The sequence below is a fragment of the Petaurus breviceps genome, unplaced genomic scaffold (assembly GCF_028583685.1).
Source record: "Petaurus breviceps papuanus isolate PSGF00001 unplaced genomic scaffold, PetGlider_PUasm1.0 90702, whole genome shotgun sequence".
NCBI lineage: Eukaryota > Metazoa > Chordata > Mammalia > Diprotodontia > Petauridae > Petaurus > Petaurus breviceps.
The window spans coordinates 6575388-6601475 of record NW_027187317.1 but is presented as its reverse complement, the minus strand read 5'-3'; the positions used below and the strand labels follow the sequence as shown (position 1 = coordinate 6601475).

Below are 26088 nucleotides of genomic sequence, written 5' to 3'. Positions count from 1 at the left end.
TTTTCCAAAGAAATATTTTTCTATCTCCTGAGAAACTACGTTTTCACTATAAGCCAATATGTAATAATTGTCAACAGAACAAACAAAATAGAAAGCATAGCATCTTATGGCAAAACAAAAATTTGACCATCTGGATCATACTCACTCAATATCCAGGAAAAAAACTGATGTTGACTTTTTCTTTTTTGCTGGATTTTGGACCAACGTAGTGTAAATAGACAAATCCTTTTATGTAAGTAGAAATTTTAACTAGAAAGATGACTCAAGAAAAATATAAGATAAAATTGGAAGGAAGAGTTTTCAATTTTCACATAAAATTGGCACTTGAAAAATAAGGGAGAATCCCAACTTTGCCAAGAATCAGTACCAGTAGAAAGCAAAGTGATTTGTTGTTGTTGAATAACGAAAAACATCTGTGATGTTCTTGACATTTGCTTTAAAGTATAAAACGGGTTTTGTCAGGCCTTGGGATCTAGAATATAAATGTAATTATTTATGTTTGGGCATATAGAAACTTTTATCCATATCAATATGCACTGTTAAGTTCATGCCAAAACATCCATTTTTTTGTTAGAAGGAGGTGAGAGCATGGAATAAACATTTATTGAGCACCTGTTATGTGCCAAGCATTTCACAAATATTATCTCATTTAATCATTGGATAAAAGATCCAGATGCAGGAAACATCTCAATTTAAAATCTAAACTACAATAGCATTAGATTTTTACATAATCTGAATTAGCATTGATTAAATGCTATTAGGATTCCTAGATTCTGTTAGAAATGTATTTATGGAAGGCAAATAAATCAGTCTACTAATTTGAACTGAGTACTTATTTAAAACTGTCTCACATCTTTAGCACCTAATTCTGAGTTTCTATAATATGTTTGGTTTAATTCAAGTTATCTGCCTTTCATAAATGTACCCATTCTGCTTCTCATGTAGGAAACTATGTACTACCTGGAAATCACTTCTTATAAGTTCCTTGAGGGCAGGCAGTATTTAATTTTTGTCAATCTCCAGGGACCCACACAATGCCATGAATAAAATGTTTATTAATTTTTATAAAAATTATAATATTTAATTAACAAATGTTTATTAAATTGCCTTGTTACCTTATTAGTATTGCTCAATCCTAACAGTAAAAACTTAACCTAATGCTGACATTAGAATGATAGGTCTTTTTTTTTTCAGGGAAAGAATAAAAAAATGGACTGCTGATAAAAGTTAATTCAAAACTGATATTTATAGGAATAATAATTAGAGAATATTAATATGTAAGTTTCTGGACAAACATAACACAGAGTAAAATGGATTTCCTGATCATTAACTGAGACTATTTCTCTGAAAGATTTATACTTAAGGGTTCATAGAACTAAGTAAGACCTACAGTATGTCAAATATTTGGACACTTTGAATAAAGTATTAGGAAAGTATTTGCTAAAGTATTGAGAAAGCTATATAATAGGCATTAGAAGTGGTAGAGTTCAAAACTTTCTAGGTTACTTCATATAGGATTTAATAACAGGTATTTGCTGAATTTAGGTGGGAGTAGAGTTGTATTAATGGAAGGTTCTTAAAGGTAAAGGGCCAGTAACTAATGCACTGAAATACATTAGGAACTTCAGCTTTATATTTTTGTTTTTAAAAATTGATTAACCTTCAGAAAAGAATAAGCTAGATTTACTTTGCAATGTAACAGTCACAGTTCTATCACTATAAGGAGAAAAAGGGTTTTGTGAACAATTTTTAGTTTTATACAAGTAAAAGAGAACACATTTGGGAAAACAGGAGACAGAGAAGGTGGGATCAGAGATGACCACAGAATTAGACAGGTTCAAGTAACTATAATGTACAGCCAACAAAATGACTAGCACACAAATCTTGTGTTTGTTCAACTGCTACAGTCACAGAGAATATTCATGACTTCTGGGTCAACTTTAGTCCCATCCAAAGTCTCCACTCCCTTCCATATTATTTCCTAAAAATGAAGGTTGAGATGGTAAAAATGCTTCACTACAAAGTTTTTTCTGAGTCATTTACCCCACCCCTAATTAGATTTACCTAATTTCTACGACATGAGTCAAGACTGAGTGATGACAACAAAAATACAAAAGAAATGAAGTCAGGATAGGTGATGGGAGAATGGACAATTCCCACCTGAGTGGGTAATATTCTGATACTAACCTTGAATTGTCCTCTTGAAGAAGGCCTTGCAGGCTTCACATGAAGCCACCCCATAGTGGTACCCAGATGCAATATCACCACAGACCAAACACAGTCTCTTGGGCATCGAATTTAGCATGTATTCACACTTGGTCTGTGAATCTTCCGCAATGGTGCTGGAACAATCATCATATCGTTTCCTGACAGGCCCGTTACCTCCAAGGACAGGGGCAGAAGGGTACAGAGGTGGTGAGTCAAGTCCATTCTGATGGCCATTCATGGTTGAACTATAGCTCCCGCTGGCGTCTGAAGAGCCACCGGGGCTGTGGTGGTTGATGCTGTCCGTTAAGGAGGCAGGGCTTGAGGGTTCCGTCTTGATATATGACGAACAGCTGGAATCAATGTGTCGATCTTTGCTTGACATTCTGCAGAGAAGCCTGAAGTACAGGGGAGAGGAGAGAGAAGATAGGGGAAAGAGAAAGAAAAGGTAAACATGAAGGGGAAAGATATGAATATGGAATGATAAAAGGAAAAGGAAAAGGAAGGAAGAGACATAGTAAGGAAGGGAGGAGAAAAAAAAGATATTGATCTTTAATGGTGCCTTTTAAGGGCTAAAAACACACATCATTCATTCATTAGTCAATATCTGTTGTTCAACATGAAGGTGATTGGCGTAAGGCCATGAGAGAGCTACATCAAGGCTCCTGATAGAAGAGTCATTCCCACCACTCAACACCTTTTTAAAAAGTTTCCCTCCTTCAAATCTGGTCAATTTCAAATCAACTCTCTGAATCTAAAATGGTCAACTGAGCAGCTGGGGATTTTCAGAGTTCATTTTATTTGCAATTTTTAATTTATATGGCCATTGTATTTTCACTTGCCGATTTTTTTTCAAGCCACAAATCATATAAACCATATGAACAGAATCAACCTTTTATCTAACTGATAATTGCTTGGCTTTGTGCTTATTGTCAAAATTCCATAATTATAACTTTGTCTGTTATTGACCTGACTGTGAATACATATTCAGAATGTTTTCTTCATGAAAACAGCTTCATTTTATATACATACACACCTATATACATACACATATACATATATACACACACATCTAACACTACAGGGATCAGGAAGACTTGAGTTTATATCAGGCCTCAGCTAATTACTTGCTGTGTGACTTTACAAAAAAATCACTTAACCTCTGTTTGCCTTAGTTTCCTCAACTGTAAAACAGGTATAATAAATACCACCTATTTTATAGGATTGGTTTAAGGATCAAAAGAGGTAATATTTATAAAGCACTTAGCAGACACTATAAAAATGCTTACTCTCTTCTCCATTACAACTAGATTTCTAGACAAAAATCCAAGGCAATGATTAAGGATTTTTCCCTAAATATATTTTCCCCCACCTTTGATTCCATAAAAATCCAAAAGAAATAGTTTTTGGAAACGAACACATTTTAGCCCTTATCCTGAGACTAAAACAGTAATAATCATTCCCATATAACCCACAGCAATAGGATTTTAGAACCTGATATGTTACTTCCATTAAAAAAAAAATTGATGTACTGTCTTAACTTTCCATACCTGCCTTCCTGTTTAAAAACAAACAAACAAACCAAATATCCACTAGGTTAAACAGCAGTCAAGAAACAGTGGTTTTTTTTCTAGGAAAAGACCCTAACCATCTTATCTTCTTATCACCCCATCCCTATTCCCTGCTCACCAAGAGGGGGGCAAGAGAATGGATCAGAGCTACCTTCCTCTACAGGAGCCATAAATCTTCCCTTTACCCAAACCAGTCATCATTGTTGATGACCCAATTCCAACAAAGTACAGGACCCATCTTTGTCAGTTGGGTGTGGTGAGCCCCTCATCCATACCTATACTGGAGGTATCCCAGATGTACTGACTCTCACTCTGACCCCTAGACCTATTATCCTCTTGGTCAGGAACCATCTGCCTTACCATTTCTCCCCCAAGGTCCTCAGGGCCTTGCCATCTGCCCTATTTTTTTTCCTGTCAGAGCCTAAGTATTACCTGGCCCTTCCATCTGCCATGAACTGAACATGAACATGAGTACTCCTTCATGTGTTGTCTCCTCCAATTAGAATGTGAGCTCTTTGAGGGTAGGAATGGTTTCACTTTTCTATTTTTATCCCAAACATTTTTTGTTGCTCGATTCCATTTTTTTCTAATCCTCATAAGCCAATGAATTTCTAAAAAGATCATTAGATGAAAACCTAAGTACTTCCATTTTTCTCCTACTATGCCATAGTTCAAAGTTCCTTTTAGAAAACTTTCAGAGAAAACACTAGGGTGAGAAAAAGTGTTGTCTAGAAAGAACTTACTTTCTAGATGAGACCATTTGAAAAGTCATAAAACTTTGGAAAATCACTCATGTAATAAGAGAAAATAATTTATTCTTTAGCTAGGAAACTAAAATTCTGTCAGTTTATCAGTTTGGTCCTCTGCTATCACTCAATTCCCCATGTTTCTTTTAAAAACAAGAAAATGCAGTTCTGTAATCGTTAATATTTTCTTTGCAAATGTCCCCATCTAGATAGTCTACCTCAGATGCCAAGCATCAAGGAAAGTATCTGCATCTCAACAAATATATATTTTTTCTTTTATTTTCCTTTCCTTTTTTTGCAAGGCAGATCAGTGTCAAGATACAAACAAAGGAAAAAGGAAATTAAATCCCACAATCATAATTTTCTTTTGCTTCCGACCACCCACTTGTGTTGTCCTTTCCTCAAGAACTAGTAGAAGAAAAAAATATTCCTCTTGCCAGCCTGAACTAGCTCGTCCTTTCCCTTCTGCATCTGCTGCCTTGTACCCGTCACTGTTAATGAGCATTGTAATTAATAGATAGCTCTCTCTTGTCTCCCTGCTTGCACTCTGGGCTAAGCACTTTTCTCAAGTCAACGTTTGAAAGAAAGCGGGTCGGCACTGACTTACAGCAGCCCTGCGAATTCCTTTTAATTTAGAGCACTTACACCACCACTTCACTTATTACCTTATAATTACTGGACTGCTCTCACATACATTATGATCTTAGACTAGAGTTAGAAATTATTAGGGTACTAAAACATGGTTGCTCTCCTTTCCTCTCTCTGGCACTGAATTTTCCACAGCTATGATTAAAAATATCAATTAACTCTTTCACCATCTGCCCACAAGGTAGAGTTTTTATGGAGTGTAGTTGCTATAAGATGCTTTATCGTCAAGCACACGATTTTTCTCTGGCCCTTGTCTTGCTGATACTTCCTCCCCCTCTTCCCCTCACACAAATAAAGCTCACCATTACTGTAAGAAGAAAGGCTTTATCATCACATTCCCTATGCTTTGACCTAAGAACCTTGCTTATGAATTTTCAGTCATTCAAGGAATCATTTCTTAGGAAACAAGCTCTGATATTGTACTTCTAATCCCAGAACAATTACTTGCCTACATCAGACTAAGTCAACAGCTAATTACTTGTCAAAATACATGTTTTCCTATCCCCTGTAAAACCTCATTCAAGCTTGACAGAAATAAAAATATTGGCCCATAATTTTGCCATAACCTTTTACAGAAGTGTCCACACAAAAGAGGGTAACATGGAAACAACAGCATGTTGAAAGTTGTGGCGTCTCAAATTAATCAAGGTCTGGTCCCTGCTCAACAGAAAGTGAGCAAGCTAGAGGAAGGGTGGATTATCAAATGGGAAAGTTCTGTTCCAACAATTAACCTCTTTGTAGAGGAAGAAAACAAAAGCTTATGACTAGGAAACCAACTTTACCATCGTTTTACCCCCAAAGGACATGTCTAAAATGTGACCAGGAGCGGAACACTGTTTTTCAGTGATGTCTCCTGCTTAAATGTAAGAAATCGAAATGGCCACCCACACCTGCTACACACTGACCGGTGCTGAGTCACCCTCACCAATTTTTGGAATGAAGCCGAAATGAAATCTTAGTAAGAGCATAGTTGCTTCCTAATTACTACTTAGCTCATTACACTGAAGACTTCCTAGACACCATTACATTATATCCTAAAACTACAGTAGGGTCTTAATTCTCTCCCTTTCTGTCTCTGAAAGTCTACAGCTCTATTATTCAAGCCTGAAATATTCACAACTATCTATAAATTCAATTGTCAGCTGGTGGGTTTTATTCTAGACCTCACTTCAATCTAAAATTAGAGGCACTAAAATTCACATTAACTCTAAGAGGAATGTAGTGAATAAGACTTTATTTCAAAAGAACACCTTTTTGTCAGAAAGAGCCATTTTCAAAATGATGGCTTTATCTGCAGCCAAAGAGAATAAGCCCAATTCCACAATGTGCTGTTAAGGCAGAATTTTTAGGTCACATTGGATTAATAAAAAAAACTAAATTTAGTTAAGGATTATGAATAGAAATAACATGTGTTGAATAAATGCAGGCAATATTTATTTTAAAGACCTGGTGTAGTTGTTTCTATTTTATTATTAAAGGAGAAATGAAAAGGCAGCAGTGGGCCCCTTCAGCTTTCAAAACACTTTTTGAGGAATAGTTCACATTCATATAGTGACTTGTGATTTATAAAGCTCTTCTCTCACAACAACCCAGGGAGGAGAGCACATTTAGGATACACCAAAGGAAAAGAATGGCACTGGGCAGTTATTAATTGCTGACATTTTATTTATTACATTAAGAGAGAGCCCTCTGCAGAAACAGTTACACAGATTCAAGAGAAGGACTAGAGCTCAGCTCAAGTATACTTATACACAATTCTGTACTTGGCCTTTCCTAAGACTAAGGCTGAGTCCATGGAAGAATTAGATCTTAGATATTAGAAAGTAAACGTAATGAAGAAAGAATACAGCCTATTTACCAAGAATGTTTAATTTATTAATAAATAGTTCTGCTTTAAGATCTTCGCAATTCTGAATACAGATGAACATCATCACATGTTCTTCAATTCACAGAGGTCACCCAAGGTAAGTAAATAAACATTTTTATACAAACTTTTATCTGAAATCAAAACACACCATCTTAATTTAACAAATAGCCAACTTTCTCAATGAGAAAGTGAGAATTTAAATTTTATTTACTGTCATCATTAAGAACCCTTAGATGGATTTCTCCCTACATATACAACACAGAGTAACTGTAGAAGTTTTCGTATGTCTCATGAATACTCTATGTAAGAGTTCTTAACAGGGAAGAACAACTCATAAATAAAATTAGGATTCTCGTTGTACATTAAATATAGAAAAAGACAGAGAAGGAGAGAGAATAAATTAGACAATGCTTTTATTATATATCAGCTTCAACAATACCAGTGGTAGTATATTAATGAGAAAAATGTGACTGAAATGGTTTTCATTTATCCCATGTAAAAATAATATGTACAATTTTAAACCCTTAACTACAACCTAGTGCTTCTCAAAATTATTTGTATCTGCATTATCATGTAAGAGAAACTGAGTCATGTCACAATAATAAAGTGAGTTGATCAACAAGCATGTTTCAGGAGCTACACTAACCTCAGGAAACACAAAGAAAGAGAACAGGGTCTTGGCCTTGCTCTCCATATTCTAACGGGGGACACAACATGTAAATTAACTATCTATACATATTTAATATATACAATATAAAATAAGGTGCGCTCAGAGGAATGGCACCAGCAGCAGGAGGGCCAGGAAAGGCCTTCTGGGGAAGGAACAATTCAAACTGAGTAAAGCAGGTAGAAAAGCTAGAAGACAAAGGTGAGGAAAGCATTCCAAGCACAAGACACTGGGGATGAACATGTGGGAAAACATGAGTGGAGTATCATTGGGGGAAAGGGTCAATGAGTCCAACAGGACAGTGTAGTTAGACTGTAGCGTACTTGGAGAAGAATAAAGTAAAATAAGACTGGAAAGGGAGGGAGGGGTCAGGTTGGAATAGGCTTTAAATTCCAAATAGAGAAGCAGTCTAAACTTGGGGATCTTCACTGTCCACCTACTGCTCAAATAACTCCTACTGCTCAAATAACTATTTAAAGCAAGAAAAACATAGTCAGATCAACAATGGTGTCATATAAAAACTAATAAGATAATTATTTTCAGTGTTTAGAAAAACAGGCACGTAGTAGCAGGGAAACTTCTGAACATAGTTGGACATCTCTTCTGATTTCTAAAATAAAGTATCAAACGGAAAGAAATGTACCAGTCTATCTTTCCCTTAACACACAATTCTCGCTCTTGTTATCGGGGCTGAGTTACAATTTCAGGCAAAGCCACTTTACAATGAGCATTTTCTCTTCTGTTCTAACTAATTGCACTCTAGCAAAGTGGCGAAATGTGAATCACTTAGTGGGAAAATGGGCAACAGCTGCTATTGTCAAAGAATGGTGATGCTGAAGAAAGAGAAGGCACTGAATGAAGTGTCATGTCAGAAATCAACGGTGCAACGTGTGATTTGAGAAAACATGACTACTTTACAGAGACAGGGTGTCATTATGGCATCACAGTAATACGATGCTTTGACAACTGCTTGGTCTAACATATCATCATTGCATTAAGGTACACTGGCTTAGTTGGGGAAGGAATAGAAAGGATTTTTTCTTTTAATAAGAAATATCTTAAGGTCTGACTAGTTAACCTAATGGAACAGATCATTAATTATAAAAGTAAGCATTGCTAATCCAGACCAATATACATGCATACTCCAAAAAAAAAAAAAACCCAAAAGACAAAAAACAAAAACCGTCTCTGTTGTTATACATTATAGTAAGCGCCTTTTAATACATACTGAGGTCAATCTAATGATAGATACTCTAGTATAAGAGGAAACAGTCTTTTGGTGACAATACTTCCTAAATTCAGCTCCCATTTTCCTTTTACTTCACTGGATTATCATTACTCTATTCCATTAGGACAGCAAGAAAGCAGCCCCTGTTCCACCATCCATAACCACATACCCAGAACTTGTTTCCAACACACTGACAGAGGAGTTGTATGAGTAGAGTTAAGAAACCAGGTCAGCACTTGCCAGGGTGCAAACCAGGGCCCGAAAGTTGTCCCTAACAGACTGACTCCAGCTGCCTGCTTCTCTAGTACTTAGGAGACAAGACATAGGTATTCTGCACTTCTGATACATTTCTTTGCACACATCCTAAGGAAAGTTTCCCATGACCTGTAACTCCCTATGTATTAACAAAAACATGAGGAGCAAAGGCCTTAACAAAATCTTAAATGCATTTAAGTGGTGTCATAATGGCTTACTGCACCATCTCTCTGTTTTGTGAAGATGCATGGAAAGCAAGAATCTAATATAAGTAAAATCAAGATACGGAAGACAAGACAATCAGCTGCTGAGGAGAACCCCAGAAGTGAAACTCCAGAAAAAAATTCAAGTATACTTAGAAAACCAGTCAGCTTCTAATGATAATAATGTTGGAACTATATGTACATGCCGGTCTGTGCGTGTGTGTGTGTGTGTGTGTGTGTGTGTGTGTGTGTGTGTGTGTGTGTGAGAGAGAGGGAGAGACAGAGAGAGAGACAGAGAGAGAGAGAGAGAGAAAAGGTCCCATAAGATTCACCCACATCCCATATAAACAACTCATGGGATTAAACCTCCTACTGATATCCCTATTAAATTACTCAGGACTAATTTAGATATAGAGAATTGCAGTTGCTTCTATTTGCCTTGTATGGTGATTTCTTATGTTCCCTGCTTGATAAACTTTATTAATGGGAAAGAAATGGTCCTGTGATATCACAATGTGTTGCATATTATGACTGTTGACAGTTTCTCTATTTAAGGATTCGATCTGATGCAGAAAAGCTTAGTAGTGTAATTTATCCTTAGCTCATTTTCTTGGACCTATTTCAATTTAGGGGTAAGCATCTTATGTTTATAGCTTTAAATATTGTAAATGAGGAGCTAGCAAATCAATAAAATTGTTAAATGCATAATAATACTGGGTAATTGCATACATGATGTTTTGCATAATTAACTGTCTGAAGTGTTCCTTGATATAATAGGTACTCACATAACATGGAGTAACCTATAAGTCTATAAAATATATGCATTTTATATGAACTGAGATTACACGTAAAAATCTCAGTCTAATCATCCAAGTCAGGCTAAAGAGAGAGAATGCTATTCTTTGCAGGCAAGTCCAAATCAATTCTTATGGAATTACATTATAACTAACATGATATTTCACTGATGATCACTATTATCTTGATTACATTGAACATATCAAAAGAAAAATACATATTAAATTAAACAAACAACTGGCATTTAATCAATACTATTGAGGCAAATTCAGAGTTTTAACAAATGTGTATACATACACACTAATGCACCTATAATCAAATATATCCTTAGCACAACCCAACTACATAACATCTATAGCTCTAGAAATGTAAATATTAAGAATGACAAAATAAGCATGAGTGCTATTATTTTAACTGGTTACTCTCCAGGAATCAAAAGCCTCATTATATACCTTATACCCTAGAGTCAACAAACTAGGCAGGAAAAATGTCACTGGTCACCATCCCCAGGTAAAGGTGATGAGGGTACTGACAAAGGAGAGTAAGTTGGGGGAAAGAGTTGAAAAACTGCAGAAGGAATAAATCATCAAAACCAAGTTTTGAAAGGTTAAAATTGAATCTAACATTTACTCCTTTCTGGAGATTTACTTCACAATGAGGAGATTTCCTCTACAGTAAGCTTTTCACAAAAGAAAAGTTTCCCAATTTCCACAAATCTCCAACTTTTCAAACAGAAATATAGATCACTAAATTTTCTTGTGTTCAGACTATTCAGATTCCAAGTAGTCCAAAGAAGGTGACATCTTTTTTAAAAAAAAAGCCTTAATGGTATAGAAAAGAAAAATTTTGTATATATTTGCATAGTAGGAAAAAAGAGAAAAAGAAAAATCCAGCCCATACTTTCTAATTGTGAAGACCCTCACTAAGTCTGTGTGATACTATATATGCATAATGCATACTTTTATAGCACAACATTCAAATGAAATCCTAGTCAATGAAAGTTCAGTCTAACTGAATTCTTTGTTGCTTCCTTCCTCCCCCACCACTATCCTCTGAACATAGCATGTCATCAAGAGCAGATGTTGGGATCTAAACAATATTCCCTCTTCCTTGATCTTTGATAAAGATATCTATATATAAACATCTATCTATATAGATGTGGTAGAAATGTCTATATCTATATAGACATTTCTATGTCTAGATACAAGATGCTGTAAAGTCTCCATTATTACCCTAAAAGATATGAAGATACCCAAATCTCTATCTATAGAGTATGACTGCACAGATGCGTGCACGTGTGCGCACACACACACACACACACACACACACACACACACACATCACTCCAGTTTGCAAAAGGCATTAGATTGAATTCACCAAGTCACAGAACATTCAGAGCCTCCAAAATTAGATTCAAAGGTACTCAAAAGTCTGGCTAAAAATCCATTTGGAAAAAAACAAGTGGATAAAAAATCTCTTCTTTAAACTATGTTTTGTGGTTGAATGCACAAGCCCATTGAACTGGTCTGTTAGCATATCTATAATGGACAGACAATACAGAAGAAAAATGAACGGAGTCCAAAATTAACAAGAAGGATGAAAGTGGACTGTACTACTTTTGAGAACTGGCAGAACTTTTGAGAACTTTCAATGAACCTATGTTTCTGTTTGAAACAAAACCAATCTTAATTTACCTAGGGTGTTATATATCAGTGAATCATGGAATTCTACACTCCCCAAATAAGTGATTTACCTTTTAGAGGTAAAAGGACAAAAGTGTGATGCATGGTGAGTATAAGGGCTACAAAATAATGATATGAATTTCATGCAAAATACAGCTTACAAGATATCAAAAAAAAGTACTAATAGAGAATAAGTTGGTATGGTCATATAGAAAGAATCAAAGTTAATAAATGGAAACCCATTGTGTCACACCCAGGGATGAAGTCATACAATCACTTATGAAACCGGATTAAAAGATGTATGTTTACAATTGGCCTATTAAAGAAGGTACCCACTGTAAGAAAAAAAATATCAAAATTATTTAATCCACTGATTTCTCAGGGACAGCAGAAGTGGGGTTAATTCATTTCATCCTGGATTATAATGTACAAAAACTTTGGAGTTGACTGAATAGTAAGAGAAAGAGTAGATAAATGCTAAGGAAAGAATTAACATGAAAATTGAAGGAAGCACATTGGGAAGAATACACACAAAAGAGTTTGGGAAGAAGACAATTCACAGTTAATTGTTGTACATTTCATTATGAGGCTATTGCTACACAATACATGCATTTTTTGAACAATTTATTTTAGAATATTAAACATCTGGAAGCAATTGTGGGTAGTACCTATAACACTGACAGACAATTATACTCTTGGTATCAGGTGATGTCATCTGATAAGTTTACCTCCAGGAGCAAAATATAAAGTATGAAAAAGACTTCTAATTGTTATTCTAAGTATTCACTGAAAAAAAAAATTTAGAAGAGTCACTACTTAGGGAGAAAATGGAGTGCTAAATACATGTCACTATTTTCCAAAAAAGCAAAGGACTATATATATGAAGTATCTATAGCTGTATGTGTATACATATACAGTATTTATGTATTTTGTGTGTACATATACGTGCATGCACATGTGTGTGTATATTTTTATATGCATGTATGTATCCCTAGATACCCACTTGTTTGGGCTTACAACACACATATGAAAATGTAGTCTGTGAAATCAACCAAGGATTTACTGTAAAGCATAATGAGTTTTCTCCAACAGAATATTCTGAAATAATCTTCCATCACCAGGAAGAAAGCTGTTATGTCATCAGAATTTCAGAATAGTCTCTTTATCTCTATCTCTTTCTATATGTTGTCTCAATGTTGAAGAAGACCTGTCCTTGAATAAAAAGTATTGGGCTAGAATTTCGGGAAAACAGTCATTTTTGCCTCTACAAAATTAAAGATCATAGGATCAAAAATCTAAAGTTGACACCTAAATTTTCAATAAAGAACTGGAGAGGTAGGGAGGTTAGGCAACTTGGCAATACTGTGCAGTTACTTGTCAAGTTTAGATCTGAATCTACCTCCTACTCTGACTGTAGAATTAGTTTTCTTTCTACTGTACCAGAAGTAAAACAAAGTGTTTTTTTTTTTAATTTCTAAAACTTACTACTGAGCAGAAACAGAACTGGCCCTATACTTTATATTGAAATGCATGAAGCTGTCTCTGGTACACAGTTCATTGTCATGGTCAAACAATGTTCATCTTCACTTTCATAGATTTGCCAGGTTAAGTCAGGAGCTGAGCTTAATCATGTGATTATAAAGACCTATGTGGTCCAATGTGATTACACCAAAGGTGTAACTCGTTCTATAACTACAATATAGTGCAAACAACGGGAAAAACACCCAACTGATAAACCAGTTTTATTTCCTCCAAAAAGGGGGGAGCCTGGGGATGGGGGAAAAGAGGCAGAAATCAGAGGAAATAAGTAGGACTCCCGTGTTTCCCCAGAAATGGCCATTCTCTGTTCCTTATCCCTTTTTGGAGGGAGGTGTTAGAAGGGAATGGAAATTCCCTGCAATCAGCGTTTAAGTGAATGTTTGTCCCAATGTGTTACACCATGCTGTCAGCAAACAGCAGGGAGTCCAGGAGTTGTTACTACATTTGATTTGACTGCCTAGTAGGATGCTTCATTTCTACCAACTGTTAGTTCCCAGCTCTGAGAATCTTCTCCTCAGTTGGAGATATTTTTTTTCTTCCTCCTATTTTCTTCTTGGAAGCCCAAACAAGTGGGTGTGTAAATATATGGCAAACATAACACTTGCCTACTCCATCTCAGCCAACTTGATAGTCTCACTGTGAGAAGTGTAGGAAATTGTGTTCTACATCTCTGGTCCCTCTCTAATTGATCCTTCTACTTTAAAGGCTGAATTTTATTTCTGATTTCTCATATTTAAAGTACAGAGGTAAAGAGACACAAACACAAACCAGCTGAGGAAATCTGGTAAATGCTTCTAAAATTGTGAAAATCTTTATGAAGAAAACGAATAATTATTTTCAAGCTTTTACTCACTTCTTCCTGTAATACTGTCAAAAATGCTATTTAGGTATTTCTTTATAGCATATTTTCATTTTTTTTCTTTTTTGACAAGTTTAACCATCACTTGCAAACCTTTCTCATTACCAATAATGGTTTTGATAATTAGGATCTCATTATAATGAATCTGACAATAACTTCTAACAATGAAAGGCATCTTTGGAAAAATGAAAGCATATGCATGAGTAAAGGGGGGGGGGGGGGCGGAATAGAAAGAAAATTCCTAAGAGACATTCTGAAAATTCAGGCTAAATAGAAAAGTAATTAAGACTAAAGAGCTAAAACTGTAATTAAGGAAAATTTCATTAAAGGAAGGCAGGTGAGTCTGCTTTTCTAAATATGACAAGGTGCTATATAAAAATAAAATAGAAGCTGGTTTCAGTGAGTGGAGCAGGAAAGCCATGTCTTTAACCAGATCAAATTCTTGAAATTGGCTGTCAAGACAGGATTGTTGTGATTTATACCCGTCTATCAAGTGCATGAAAGAGAGAGACAGAGAAAAGAGGCAAGCTGCTGTCGCTTCCATTCGCAAAGAACCTTTAATTTCCCCAGCACCATCTGTTACCAAATCTAATTCACATTCCCCCTTAATCTGGTTTAGTTCTGTAATACTAATTCTGCCCTGACCCTTACGAACATGGCCCTCAATAAAAAGCTTTGGTTCTTGGTTAGTAAGAAATTGAATATTATACAGTTAAGGTTCTGGCGACTTAAGTGAAGCATGCTCTCCTCCATTAAAATGTATTCTTGGTAAAGGGATTTGTTTCCAGCCAATGCAGAGATATGAAATTGCTCATATTTGGGGTAAAAAAAAAATTATGATATGAAAGAAGGCTGGGGACATGAAAGCAGGGGTTGTCATAAAATACAATTGTTGTCAAGTTTAGTCACTTTCAGTACTGGCTATAAAATCACTTTGTCATGGTTTTCACATAGAGAAAGCCTGAAATTGTATTTTTGTTAAGGAAGCTGAAGAGATGTATAATGTTCTGAGAAGGAGGAGGTAAGGAAGGAAATGGGCTAAGAACTGGGTAAGCAAAAATCTGAAAAAAATATTAAGTACTCTTTTCAAATGATATAATGCACAAATGAATGCACACTATAAAGTCTCAGATATCTGGCTATCTAATAAATTAAAAAAACAATCTTTTAACTAGCACTTTTATAGAGAATCATTAAGTCCTTGGTCCTCATCTAATCCAAACCAAGGCAGAAGAACTTTCTACAATATATCTAAAAATTCATCCTTTGCTTCTTTTGACCCTAGTGATATGGTTCCTGCAACTTCACGAAGTAAAATCATTCCTTTGCTAACTGGTAAAGCTAAAGTTTACTTCCTTGAAACATTCAGAGAGTGGTCTTAGTTCTATCCAGGGGAACAACCATAATGAATAGCATCAAATTAATGGGTGATGCCTATTATGTTTCTTCTCATTCTTTTCCGCACTAAACAAAACCATCCACTATTTCTTCAAGTGTTCCTCTTCCAATTATGTCTTCAGGATAGACTTCAGTTTGGACAATGTGCCTTTTAGAATAAGGCACCTAGAAATAACCAAGCTATTTTTATTATTTACCATGTAAACAGGGCAAATACTTGTTATAAAACAATAAACATTTTCAAGTTAATCACCTTTTCTACTGGCTTTCTGACTGCCAATAAAATGATAAAAGGCATTCATGATGACTTTGAAGTACAGTGAAAATAGTGAAATACAATGAAAAATTTTTCTTAAAAATCAAAGAAACACAAGGCGGCTAGGTGGTGCAGTGAATAGAGCACCAGCCCTGGAGTCAGGAAGACGCGAGTTCAAATCCAGCCTCAGACACAACACAAAAACTAGCTGGGTCACCTTGGGCAAGGCACTTAACCCCAATTGCCCCTCCAAAAACAAAAAAATCAAAGAAACATTACACTACTTTCAAGTAAAGTTTTAATGTTTTGTTGCATTCTAATTCTCTGACAATTTTTAACCTCAGAAAATAACAATAGATACATGAGTATCAAGAATCAAAGTTCCACATAGCTAGTTTTAGTGATTCAGTCATTTAAAGTTTTCTTGCATTCTAATTATCTGAAAATTTTGGAATCTAAGTATTATATATATATATATATATATATATACACACAAATATACTTGAGTATATTTGTGTGTGTCCTTTATATAATCTCAGAAAATATAGATACAGAAGAATCAAAGATTCACATTCCATGACACTCCTATGTCATCGCAAAAGAATAGTCATACATTAAATAAACATTTGGTCACATATTTGGTTGCCTGGCCCAAAACAATTCAACTTTAAGTTAACTTTTAAATTGCTGTTTAGCCATTTCAGTCATGTCCAATTCTTCATGACCTAATTTGGAGTTTTCTTGGCAAAGATAACAGAATGGTTTCCAATTCCCTTCTCCAGCTCATCTTACAGATGAGGAAACTGAGACAAACAGGGATAAGTGATTTGCCCAGGGTCATACAGATAATAGGTATCTGAGGAATTCTGACTCAGGAAGATGAGTCTTTCTGACTCAGGTATGACACCATATCTACTGGGCCACCTAGCTGCCCTAACCGTCTACTAAGCCAGAAACAGAAGAACAGCAGGACTATACCCATTTAATTAATCTCAGGAAAATTGCTGAAGAGACTGTAAGAGGGGGAAGGGTAAATTATATTTTGTGTGGTAGTTATACTCCCAAGATAAATAACATTTAGGACAGTCATTTTATCATAAGTCTTATCATAATATGAATCCATATTATACAATATTTTCCATTTATAAGCAACAGGGGACTCAATTCGAACTCTATTCAGTATGTTAATCAAGAAGTACTGCTTCATTCTAAGGAAATTTATTTCACTAACTAGGATGTGTGACCTTAATTGAGTCATTTCCACCTCTGGGTCTCAAAATTATCCTCAGCTGTCATAAAAGAAAGGCTAAATTACTTTTAAGGTCTTTTCTGATGCTAAGATACTATAAATGAAAGGGTTATAAAATTACCAAAAAATTTTGCAAAAAGAGTCTGCCCGTAACGAAAGCCTAGTTATTTAAAATATAAGAAATCAAGACATAAGGCAAACTGGAATCTAAGGTTAAAACAATTTATGAATATTTTCAAAATGCTGGATAAGCTTTAAAATTTTTAATAAAAAAAAAGAACTTTGTGGCAGGTTGGATGACTTATGGATAAGAATGTCCAGCTTACATTTAAAAAATGAGCTCTGAAAAAAAAAAGAATGCCCCATTTACCAATAACTTCCTACAAAAAAGGAAACAAATGTTCAGAAATAAAAATAATGAAAGGGGAGAGAGGGTGGAGGGTTGAGAGCCGGTTAGGAGGGGAGAGAGATGAGATTGTAGGAAAAAAAGGGGGAAACCAAAGAGATTTTTTTTTTTTAAAGAACAGTTATGTAAAGCCTTCAACAAATAAACTGTATATGTTAAAGCATACAATGTAAAGGCATAAGTAAGGGTAATTGTGGTATCACTTAGAGCCACAATCCTGAATAAGGAGGAGCTTAGACATAAAGTTATGCCATTCAACAGGCACAATTAACATCAGCACCAAATAATATACTAACCTACCAATACCCTTGTCTGCAAACTTTAGTCTTTTTTGGGCCTCACTTCTGGCCAGTCCCTGGTCAGCCTAGATCCTACCTTTTTCACATTGCTCATATTCACAGCCCATGCCCATACCTCAGGTTTATAGTTATATTGAGGAGACTTCCCAGCTGGACAAAACAGAATAGGCATGAATGAGACTACATACCCTTGAGGCAAAAGATGGGCAGACAATATAAGTACTTGGGAGTAAAGATGGGAGGGGGTAGAGATAGTGTTAGAGAAGGACAAGATGAGGAAGGGAGGGGTAGGAGTGATGTAGAGTGCTTCTAGAAGATTGCATAGGAACATTTTATATATAGCTTTGGGGACCAACTTCCTGAGCCAAAGAAGGCTCCAGGAATTTCTCTTCAGGAAATTCAATGTCTTATTTTTAATAACTATATTATATAAATATATCTAATATATATGTAAGAGTGGTCAGCTTTGGAGAGAAAGAGAAGTCAGTGGGTTCACATGGCAAAAACCCTTCCCTCTGCCCCCTTTTTTTCCCTTCCCAAATCCCAGGGGTGGACTGCTTGCCTAAGAATGGAGGTGACTAGGTTGTGGTTGGTGGTATTCTGGGGAGGGAAATATCAGCCTCCCTAGAAGTTATCAAAATCAGGAAAGAGTGAAGAAGATAACCCCTATTCACTGCAGTTCTGAGTCTATAAACTAAAGGCGGTAGCTAAAGAAGGCAGGAACTTCTGAGGAAGAGATGTGACAAAAAATGGATTGAAGATGATGAGGAGCCCTATCCCATATCCCAGTCAGTGCCCATCTGCCTCCTAGTAGTACTCATGACAGCTGCCATTGTTCCCTAACAATGGACTGAACTATGTTTTTTCTCCTACCCACAAGCACTGGTGCTTAGACACAAGAGGCCAAATAACTCTTTGCCATGGTCGTCAGGATCTCAACAGGGTGAGTTTGGGTAGATTGGTCTGCTGCTTTCTAGCAAAAAACTTGGATCACTCCCAGATAAAGTGTGTCAACTCTTTGCCTGGGGGAGAGTGAACAATGGTACAAAGGAAATTTGGGGCTGGGAATGGCATCTAGCCTCTGCCACTGGAAGCAACAAGAGGTGGGAGTGACATGCTTGATTAAGCTGGACAAAATTTATAAGCAAGAATTTATCTTTTGGTCTTGCTCTACAAATGTTCAATGTAAAATTGTATTAAAAAATAAAACATAACCTTTCTTCTAACTAAAAAGGACTGGATTAATATCCAGAAATTTAGCTAGAACATACAACACATCTAATCAAATAATAAAAAAAACTCTTAAATTTTGATTGACAAAAAAATACCCAATTTATAATGAGATAGCACAATATATCTAAAAGAGAGGAAGTTATCAAGGCAACATAGCATTGCAAATAGCAACCCAGCCTCAAAGCCAACAAAACCTGAGTTCAATTTCTATCTCTTGACATATATTGGCTGTTATATACATATATATGTATATAGCATGCTATTTAACCTCTGTGCTCTAGATGCCTAAGACTATGAGATACAATGCATCTATGAATCTGAATTGGTAGAGGGTGTTTTTTCCACCCAGGGGTTCGTTATAGCAATTAAATCATAGATCTAGTCTCTAAGTTTGTTATTAACCATCCTCCTGAATGCCCAAAGTCTGAGAGAATACTAATAAAAAATAAACATGGAAGGCAATCTTGACCAAAGTATATAAAAACAACCAAAACAGTAGACTGGATATCTTTAGAATCACATAACACTGATTAAAAGGGTATAGAGTGTAATATGCCACTTTCCTAACAATATGGTAGACTAAAATATTACCTTTAGAGCAGGGTCCTTAACTTTGTCATGAATCCCTTCAGCAGTGTGATAAAAGTTTTCAGATTTTTAAATACAAAAAATTAAATAAAATACACTGGATTACAAAAGAAACAAATTCTCTTTAAGTAGTTATCAAATAACTAGTTCATAGACCCCCGATTAATAAAACCTGTCCTCACATGTCAAAATAATCCAAACCTAGGAAAAATACAAAAGATAACTTTCCTTGGTAGACACTGAAGGCAAAAAACTTGCTAAATTTGCTGACCAATGTGTTTGTCAATCAAGAAAGATTATGTAGAACAAAGTCTAAAATGGACCTTAAGGAAGCAGGATGTTAAATGACATTGTGGTGATTGTATCAAGCCCAGAATTATTGCAGAGCTTTCAAAAAGAGAGTCAAGACTAACAATCTGAAAAGAAAAAACAAATTGATAAAGGATGTTCAAAGTGTAACTTTCCAATTAACCTTGGAAAAGTCACAAAGTGGGGAGGGGGTAATGGGGAAGGAGACGGCAGTTCAAGATGACCCTCAAGGTTTCTTTCAGTTCTCTGTCCATGATACAATGGGAAAATGATTTAGAGAACATGACAAAGTTGCTCCATCATTGCATGGATCTGAATAGTCACTGGGAGTGGAAAATGAGGTAGGTCTAGATTGCATAAAAGCAGGACTGTTTTTAGGAACCCAAATCATCTTTGAGTGAAACACAAAAAGATTCCTATTTTAATACCAATGCTCTTCTGCTGATGCCCCACAGTTGTGCATAAAAGAATTACAATTTAGGAATACCGAAAGGAAATTGTAGAGGCATTGAGGTGGGTTTTTCTGAGCATATACTCCAAGACATTATCAACAAGCAATTTAAAGAAGTAGAATGAATGATATCAGCAGATAGATGGATGGATGGATGGCCAATAAAAAAGGTGCCCCAATCATATCAAGGGAGTGAGAAATAACGGAAGGACAACCAGCACACTCCACTAGTTCCCATTTAATTTCAAGAGATCTGGAGGATGGTTGATCTTATATGGTGAAGGGTCTATCCATTGCATTAAGATTTTTGGAAGGAATGGGCAAGATTTGCACAGAATGAGAAAGCATGGATGGACTGAGTGATATGAATTGTTGTAGAATGTACCTGCACCAATGTGATCACTAATTCACTGAATTATGGAACTATCACAATACCAGAATGTTTAATCTATATACTGCAAACAAATAAGAGAGGACAGTGTAAACAACTTTATCAGATTCCTAACAAAATGAGACATAGATATCTCACTATTAGCTTTGATACATGTTATTTAATTCAACAATCATTATTAAGCATATACTAAAGCAATCCATTATGTAAATTGTTTTAATTAATGTTTCTGCAAAGCTATTAGAGGAAACTGTATAAAAAAAGTAATGAATGAAATATATGGTAGTATTCTATTACCTGTCTATCTATCCATTAATCAGAACGTCATTTCCTATTCATAAGTAAAAAAAAAATAACCTCAGCATAACACAATAAAGTCAAATTAGTCTGGTTTTACAAATTAATAATGGAACCTTGGGCAAGTGATTTAACTTCTCAAAGTCTTACTTTTTCTTCATCTGTAAATTGGGGATAATACAAACCTACCAGGAGGTTACAGGAAAGAGCTTGAAAAACTGCAAAGCATCATATAAATTTGAGCTATAATATATACATTCTTGTAGATATTTCTAAAACACCCAATGGATTACTTTAAAAATTTCAACAAGGTTCTAAGATCTATGTAAATTTCATTTGTAATCAACACTTTCCTTAGACTCTAATAAATTTTCCAAGAATAAAATACAATTTATAGATGCAAAATGTCTTCTACATACTACTGACACACATATTTTTCAGATGAAGATGATTTTCCCTGTCACCAATATAAAACCAAAGCAATTGGTGAAAACAGCTATGGCAAATGAACATGCTCATGTGTGTGAAATGTATTATCTGCTGCATGTGGCTTCTGCTTTCCTTTAGAATTTGTAATTTGGGGGAGGATTACAATTTTTGTTGTAGGATAAAAAAAGGATGAGAGCCCCTTGGACAAATATATATTCTATAAGCATTATATATTTTTTCCTACCATATGGTGTTATTAAAGAAGTTAGACAACACAATGGACCTAAATGTACAAACACACTTCTAATGGAATGTTGGGGGTAGAGGAGAGAGAATGGGCACAAATATCAAGAAAATAAAAGATCAACCACAATGTATGGCTTCCATGTTGCCAAATCAAGATAAGCTTTCTCTTTACTGCATAAGTGATAAAAGGTAAGGCACTTTCTGTACAAGTTCCACCATTACACATATACATATAACACAAAAAGGACAGAACATTTAGCAACAGCCATTAATGAATACATGCATTGTCCAGTGAAAGTAGGTTTTTTGGATAATAAATGTATATAAATCTCTTGGATTCACAGATTAAAAAAAAATCCATCTCTATTACAATCCTCAAAATGTCCTAATATTATTTCTTAAAAACAATTCAGGTAAAATTTCAAACACCCTCCTAGCAAAATGTTCTCTATAAAAAGGATGTTTCTAAGGTTTGGTTCCATGTGGTCCAGAGCAAAGTTACTTTGTGATTACCAGTGTTTTACCCAATCCTTATGCATGTAAGCCTCTCTGTAGTACAAAAAAGTACCTAACTTAGCCAATATCTGGAACAATCTCTACTTCCAATTTTACTTTGTAAATTATAAATAAGAGAAAATGGAAAAAACTGAGTCGTACTTGATTTTTTTGCCCTCTATTTTTTGTTTAAAGATCAAATGCCTTGCACTTTCCATGGCCCTAAAACACACACACACACACACACACACACACACACACACACACGTGAGCTACTCTTGTAATTCAAAGATATTTAAGCACCTTGTTTTGAATACTGCCACTGAATATTCACTGAAATTCAGAAAGAAGTTAGCACAAATTACTCTCTCTTCTCCAACTTCTGAAATAATAATTCTCAGTTTGTATGTGGCATAAATTTCTTTAAGTAATCTTAAAATAACATTACTGTTCCAAGATAAGGAAGGTAGATTGTCAGGGAGGTTGAGTCTTATGGCATAAAAAATTGTAATTTTAGAGCTTATATATTTTTTTAAATTCAAGCTCTCTTTCAACAAATATTAGGACATTTAACTAAGGAAGAGATAATGTTTAGATAGTGCTCCATGGGATTTATAAAGTCTAGTGACATATATGACTTGATATTTAAGAGTTTAAGAAGGGCAGTGGTATGCAACAGGCTGGAAAGTTGTCAGATTATTCAGGGCCTTCAGGACAGACTGTATGTGGTACATAATGGTAGGAATCTGAACAGAAGTGACAAATCTCTGTATGAAGAAGATTAATCTGGACAAATCTGGGCAGGAAAAGTATGCCTGAAAAAGATGGATCAATGATATGATTTGAATGAGGAATAAAGCCCAACACACTCCACTGGTACTCTCCAGAGAAAGCAAGGAAAATTTTGTGAAGACATGGACAACAGTCCTACAAGACGGGCAGGCATAGAAAGGCTACAATCTGCCTCTAATCATGGGAGTACAGGCCATGAGTAAGTTCACAGAGATCTATCTGAATGATCTGGAAGCAGTATGAAGGACAAATTGAAGGGGGATATGGAGACAAGAAGACCAATTAGAAAGAGAATATCATAGTACAGACTGAGTGATAACGACAGCCTTCACTGGAGTGGAAGTAGTCTTAAAAGACATAAGTGATATTACAGAAGTACTAAGAATCAAAAGGAATATTTCATTATATTTTAGTACAGTACTACTTTTTGTTTATTGCTCTGCTGTAAAAAAAATAAAAGGAACACAGAGAAACACAGAAAGACTCATGAACTGATGAATAATGAAGTAAGCAGAAACAGGTACACAATATACATGATACATACAATATCCACAATAGCATAAATAAAAAGAAAACAATTTGAAATTTAATGTTGCTTAGTTGTAATGACCCAAGTTTGGTGCCAAAGAAGAGATGACAACCTTTTTACAAAAGTGAGGGTCCACAGGTATGAAACAGTACCAGATTTTTCCATATATAACTAGTTTGGCTGAACTTTTAAAACTCTTTATTATAAGTAGTGGACATCTAGGAAAGGAATAAAGGGTAGAATATAAGAAGAAATGAAGGTGATAAAAAACAAAAAGACAGAGATAAAAGAATTATTAAAACTTAGGGACTGACTAGACCTTTATAGGTGAGTTAGAAGGAAGAATTAAGGATTTTTTTTTTACAGAAAAGGCTTACTGGGCTGTCTACGACACCCACAAAGATAAGGAAATCAAAAGAAGTAAGTAATATGATTGGATTTAAAAAAAAAAAAAGGAGTTTGACTCTCATCATACTGTGTTTAAGAAGCCAGTGAAGCATCAAACTGAAGATACTCCGTGGTAGGGAACAGAGATATGGATTATTCAAATACCTTTGCAGTAGTCATGACTCCAATTGGCAAAATCTGCCAGAAATTCTAAAGTGTAATATTTCATTCTGTAATGGCACTCTAAAAATAGCATCAGTTTACTAAATGCTGTACTCTAAATAGAGAGGAATCGTGGGACAGCTAAAAGAAAACTGGATCTAAAAAGATAAAGACCTGGGTTCAAACCCCAGCTCTTTCAACTTACTATTGCTGTGATCTTCAAATGAATTCAACAAGTTCGACTAAACAGAACATTTATTAAGGTTACTGCTTAGCTGAGATACAAAGATAAAAACCAGTCATCAAACTTTAAAAGAGTACTCAAGGGGCAGCCAGGTAGCACAGTGAGTAAGAGCACCGGCTCCAGAGTCAGGACAACGTGGGATCGAATCCGGGCTCAGATACTTACCACCACACCCAGAAATAACTGGCCGAGTAACTTTGAGCAAGTCATTTTACCCCAATTGCTTTAAAAAAAAATAGTACTCAAAATTTAAACTCTCAAGTAGTTTAAGATCTATTAATATCATGGGTAAGAATACTAAGGAGTTTAAAAAGCATTTTACACATGTATTATTTCATTTTTTCCTCATAACTACAAAGTGAGTTAAGTACTACGAAGGTTTAAAGGAGTACTTAATGGAGAAACTGAGCATAGAACCTAGGGAAAAGAAAAAAGACACTTAATAAATGCTTGCTGATTGACGGATTTGCCCATGGTCACACAAATAGCAAGTCTTCTAAGGACTGGAATGTGAGCACAGACCCTGTTGTCATTTAACACTATGCAAGGCTGTTTCTCTCAGTCTTAAATTTCACTATTAAGTAAAGTGTATTTCACTATGTCAATTCATTCTCAGTCTTATGATTCAAGGAAACTCAACCTTAATTTGGACTTCAAGGTACTTAGAAGAAATTTTAAAAATATAACTGAGAAAAGATTTGGTGACCTATTGCAAATAAGCCCCTATTTGGTAGTCAAAAATCTTTTTTTCCATGTTAGTACATACTGCCTTGTTTCCAGCATCATAGCTTCTAGCAATGGGGAGGCATTGGAGATTTTGAGCAGGGGAATGTGATCATCAATGGAATTATAAATTTGGCAGCTGTCTGTAGGATGAACTAGAGAGAAGAGAGACTAATAGTAGGAAGACAAATTAGAAAACTAGACCAGGTAAAAGAGGATGAAGGCCTGTATTATGGTGATGGCTATGAGAGTAGAGAAACAGAGAGTTGCCAGAGGCATTGTACAGTGGTAGAAGTACTAATATCTAGCAACTAGCTACTTGAGGGGGTAAAGGAAACTGGTATGTGACTTTGAAGTTGTGATCTTAAATAATGGATGAATGAATGGATAAAATATATATTTTTTTAATTACTGAATACTTAGTCACCAGTAACTATGATTGGAAGAATAGTGGTGCTCTCCATAGAAATAAGAAAATTAAGGAAAGGGGTATGGGGGTGGTTGTAGGACACAGGAAGATAATGAGTTCTCTCTTGAACACAGTGGGCTTGAGATACATATAAGATATCCAGTCTGAAATGTCCAACAGGCAATTGGTGATGTGAGATTAAGAGAGATATTAGGTCAGGCAGAGATCTGGGACTCATCTGGGTAGAGATGATAATAAAACCCATGAGATTTTAGATTACTGAAAATATAGAGAAAGGGCCTGGTATCGAGCCTTTGGGTATACTCACTGTAAAGTGGAGGACACAGAAGACAAACTAGCAAAAATACAGAGAAGGAACTGCCAGATAGGGAGGATTAAAAGTAGTATCCCAAAAACTCCAAGAGGAAAGAGTATCCACATTACTGGATAAAACTGAGTCAGCAAAGTCAAATGATGCAGAGGGTACTAATGAGAAATTCACAAAAATTTTTGAAACTAATTTAGAGATT

General features: G+C 35.4%; 1 protein-coding gene across 11 annotated transcripts in view; it reads right to left on the bottom strand.

Annotated features, from left to right (window-relative positions):
- The window catches only part of ESRRG (estrogen related receptor gamma), a 696148-nt gene that overhangs the window by 173568 nt on the left and 496492 nt on the right, over nt 1-26088 (bottom strand). For all 11 annotated transcript variants that reach the window (XM_069066032.1, XM_069066031.1, XM_069066035.1 and 8 more), the window contains one exon: nt 2188-2603. In XM_069066032.1, coding sequence (XP_068922133.1) covers nt 2188-2603 — 416 coding nt within the window. The remainder of the gene's footprint in view (nt 1-2187; nt 2604-26088) is intronic.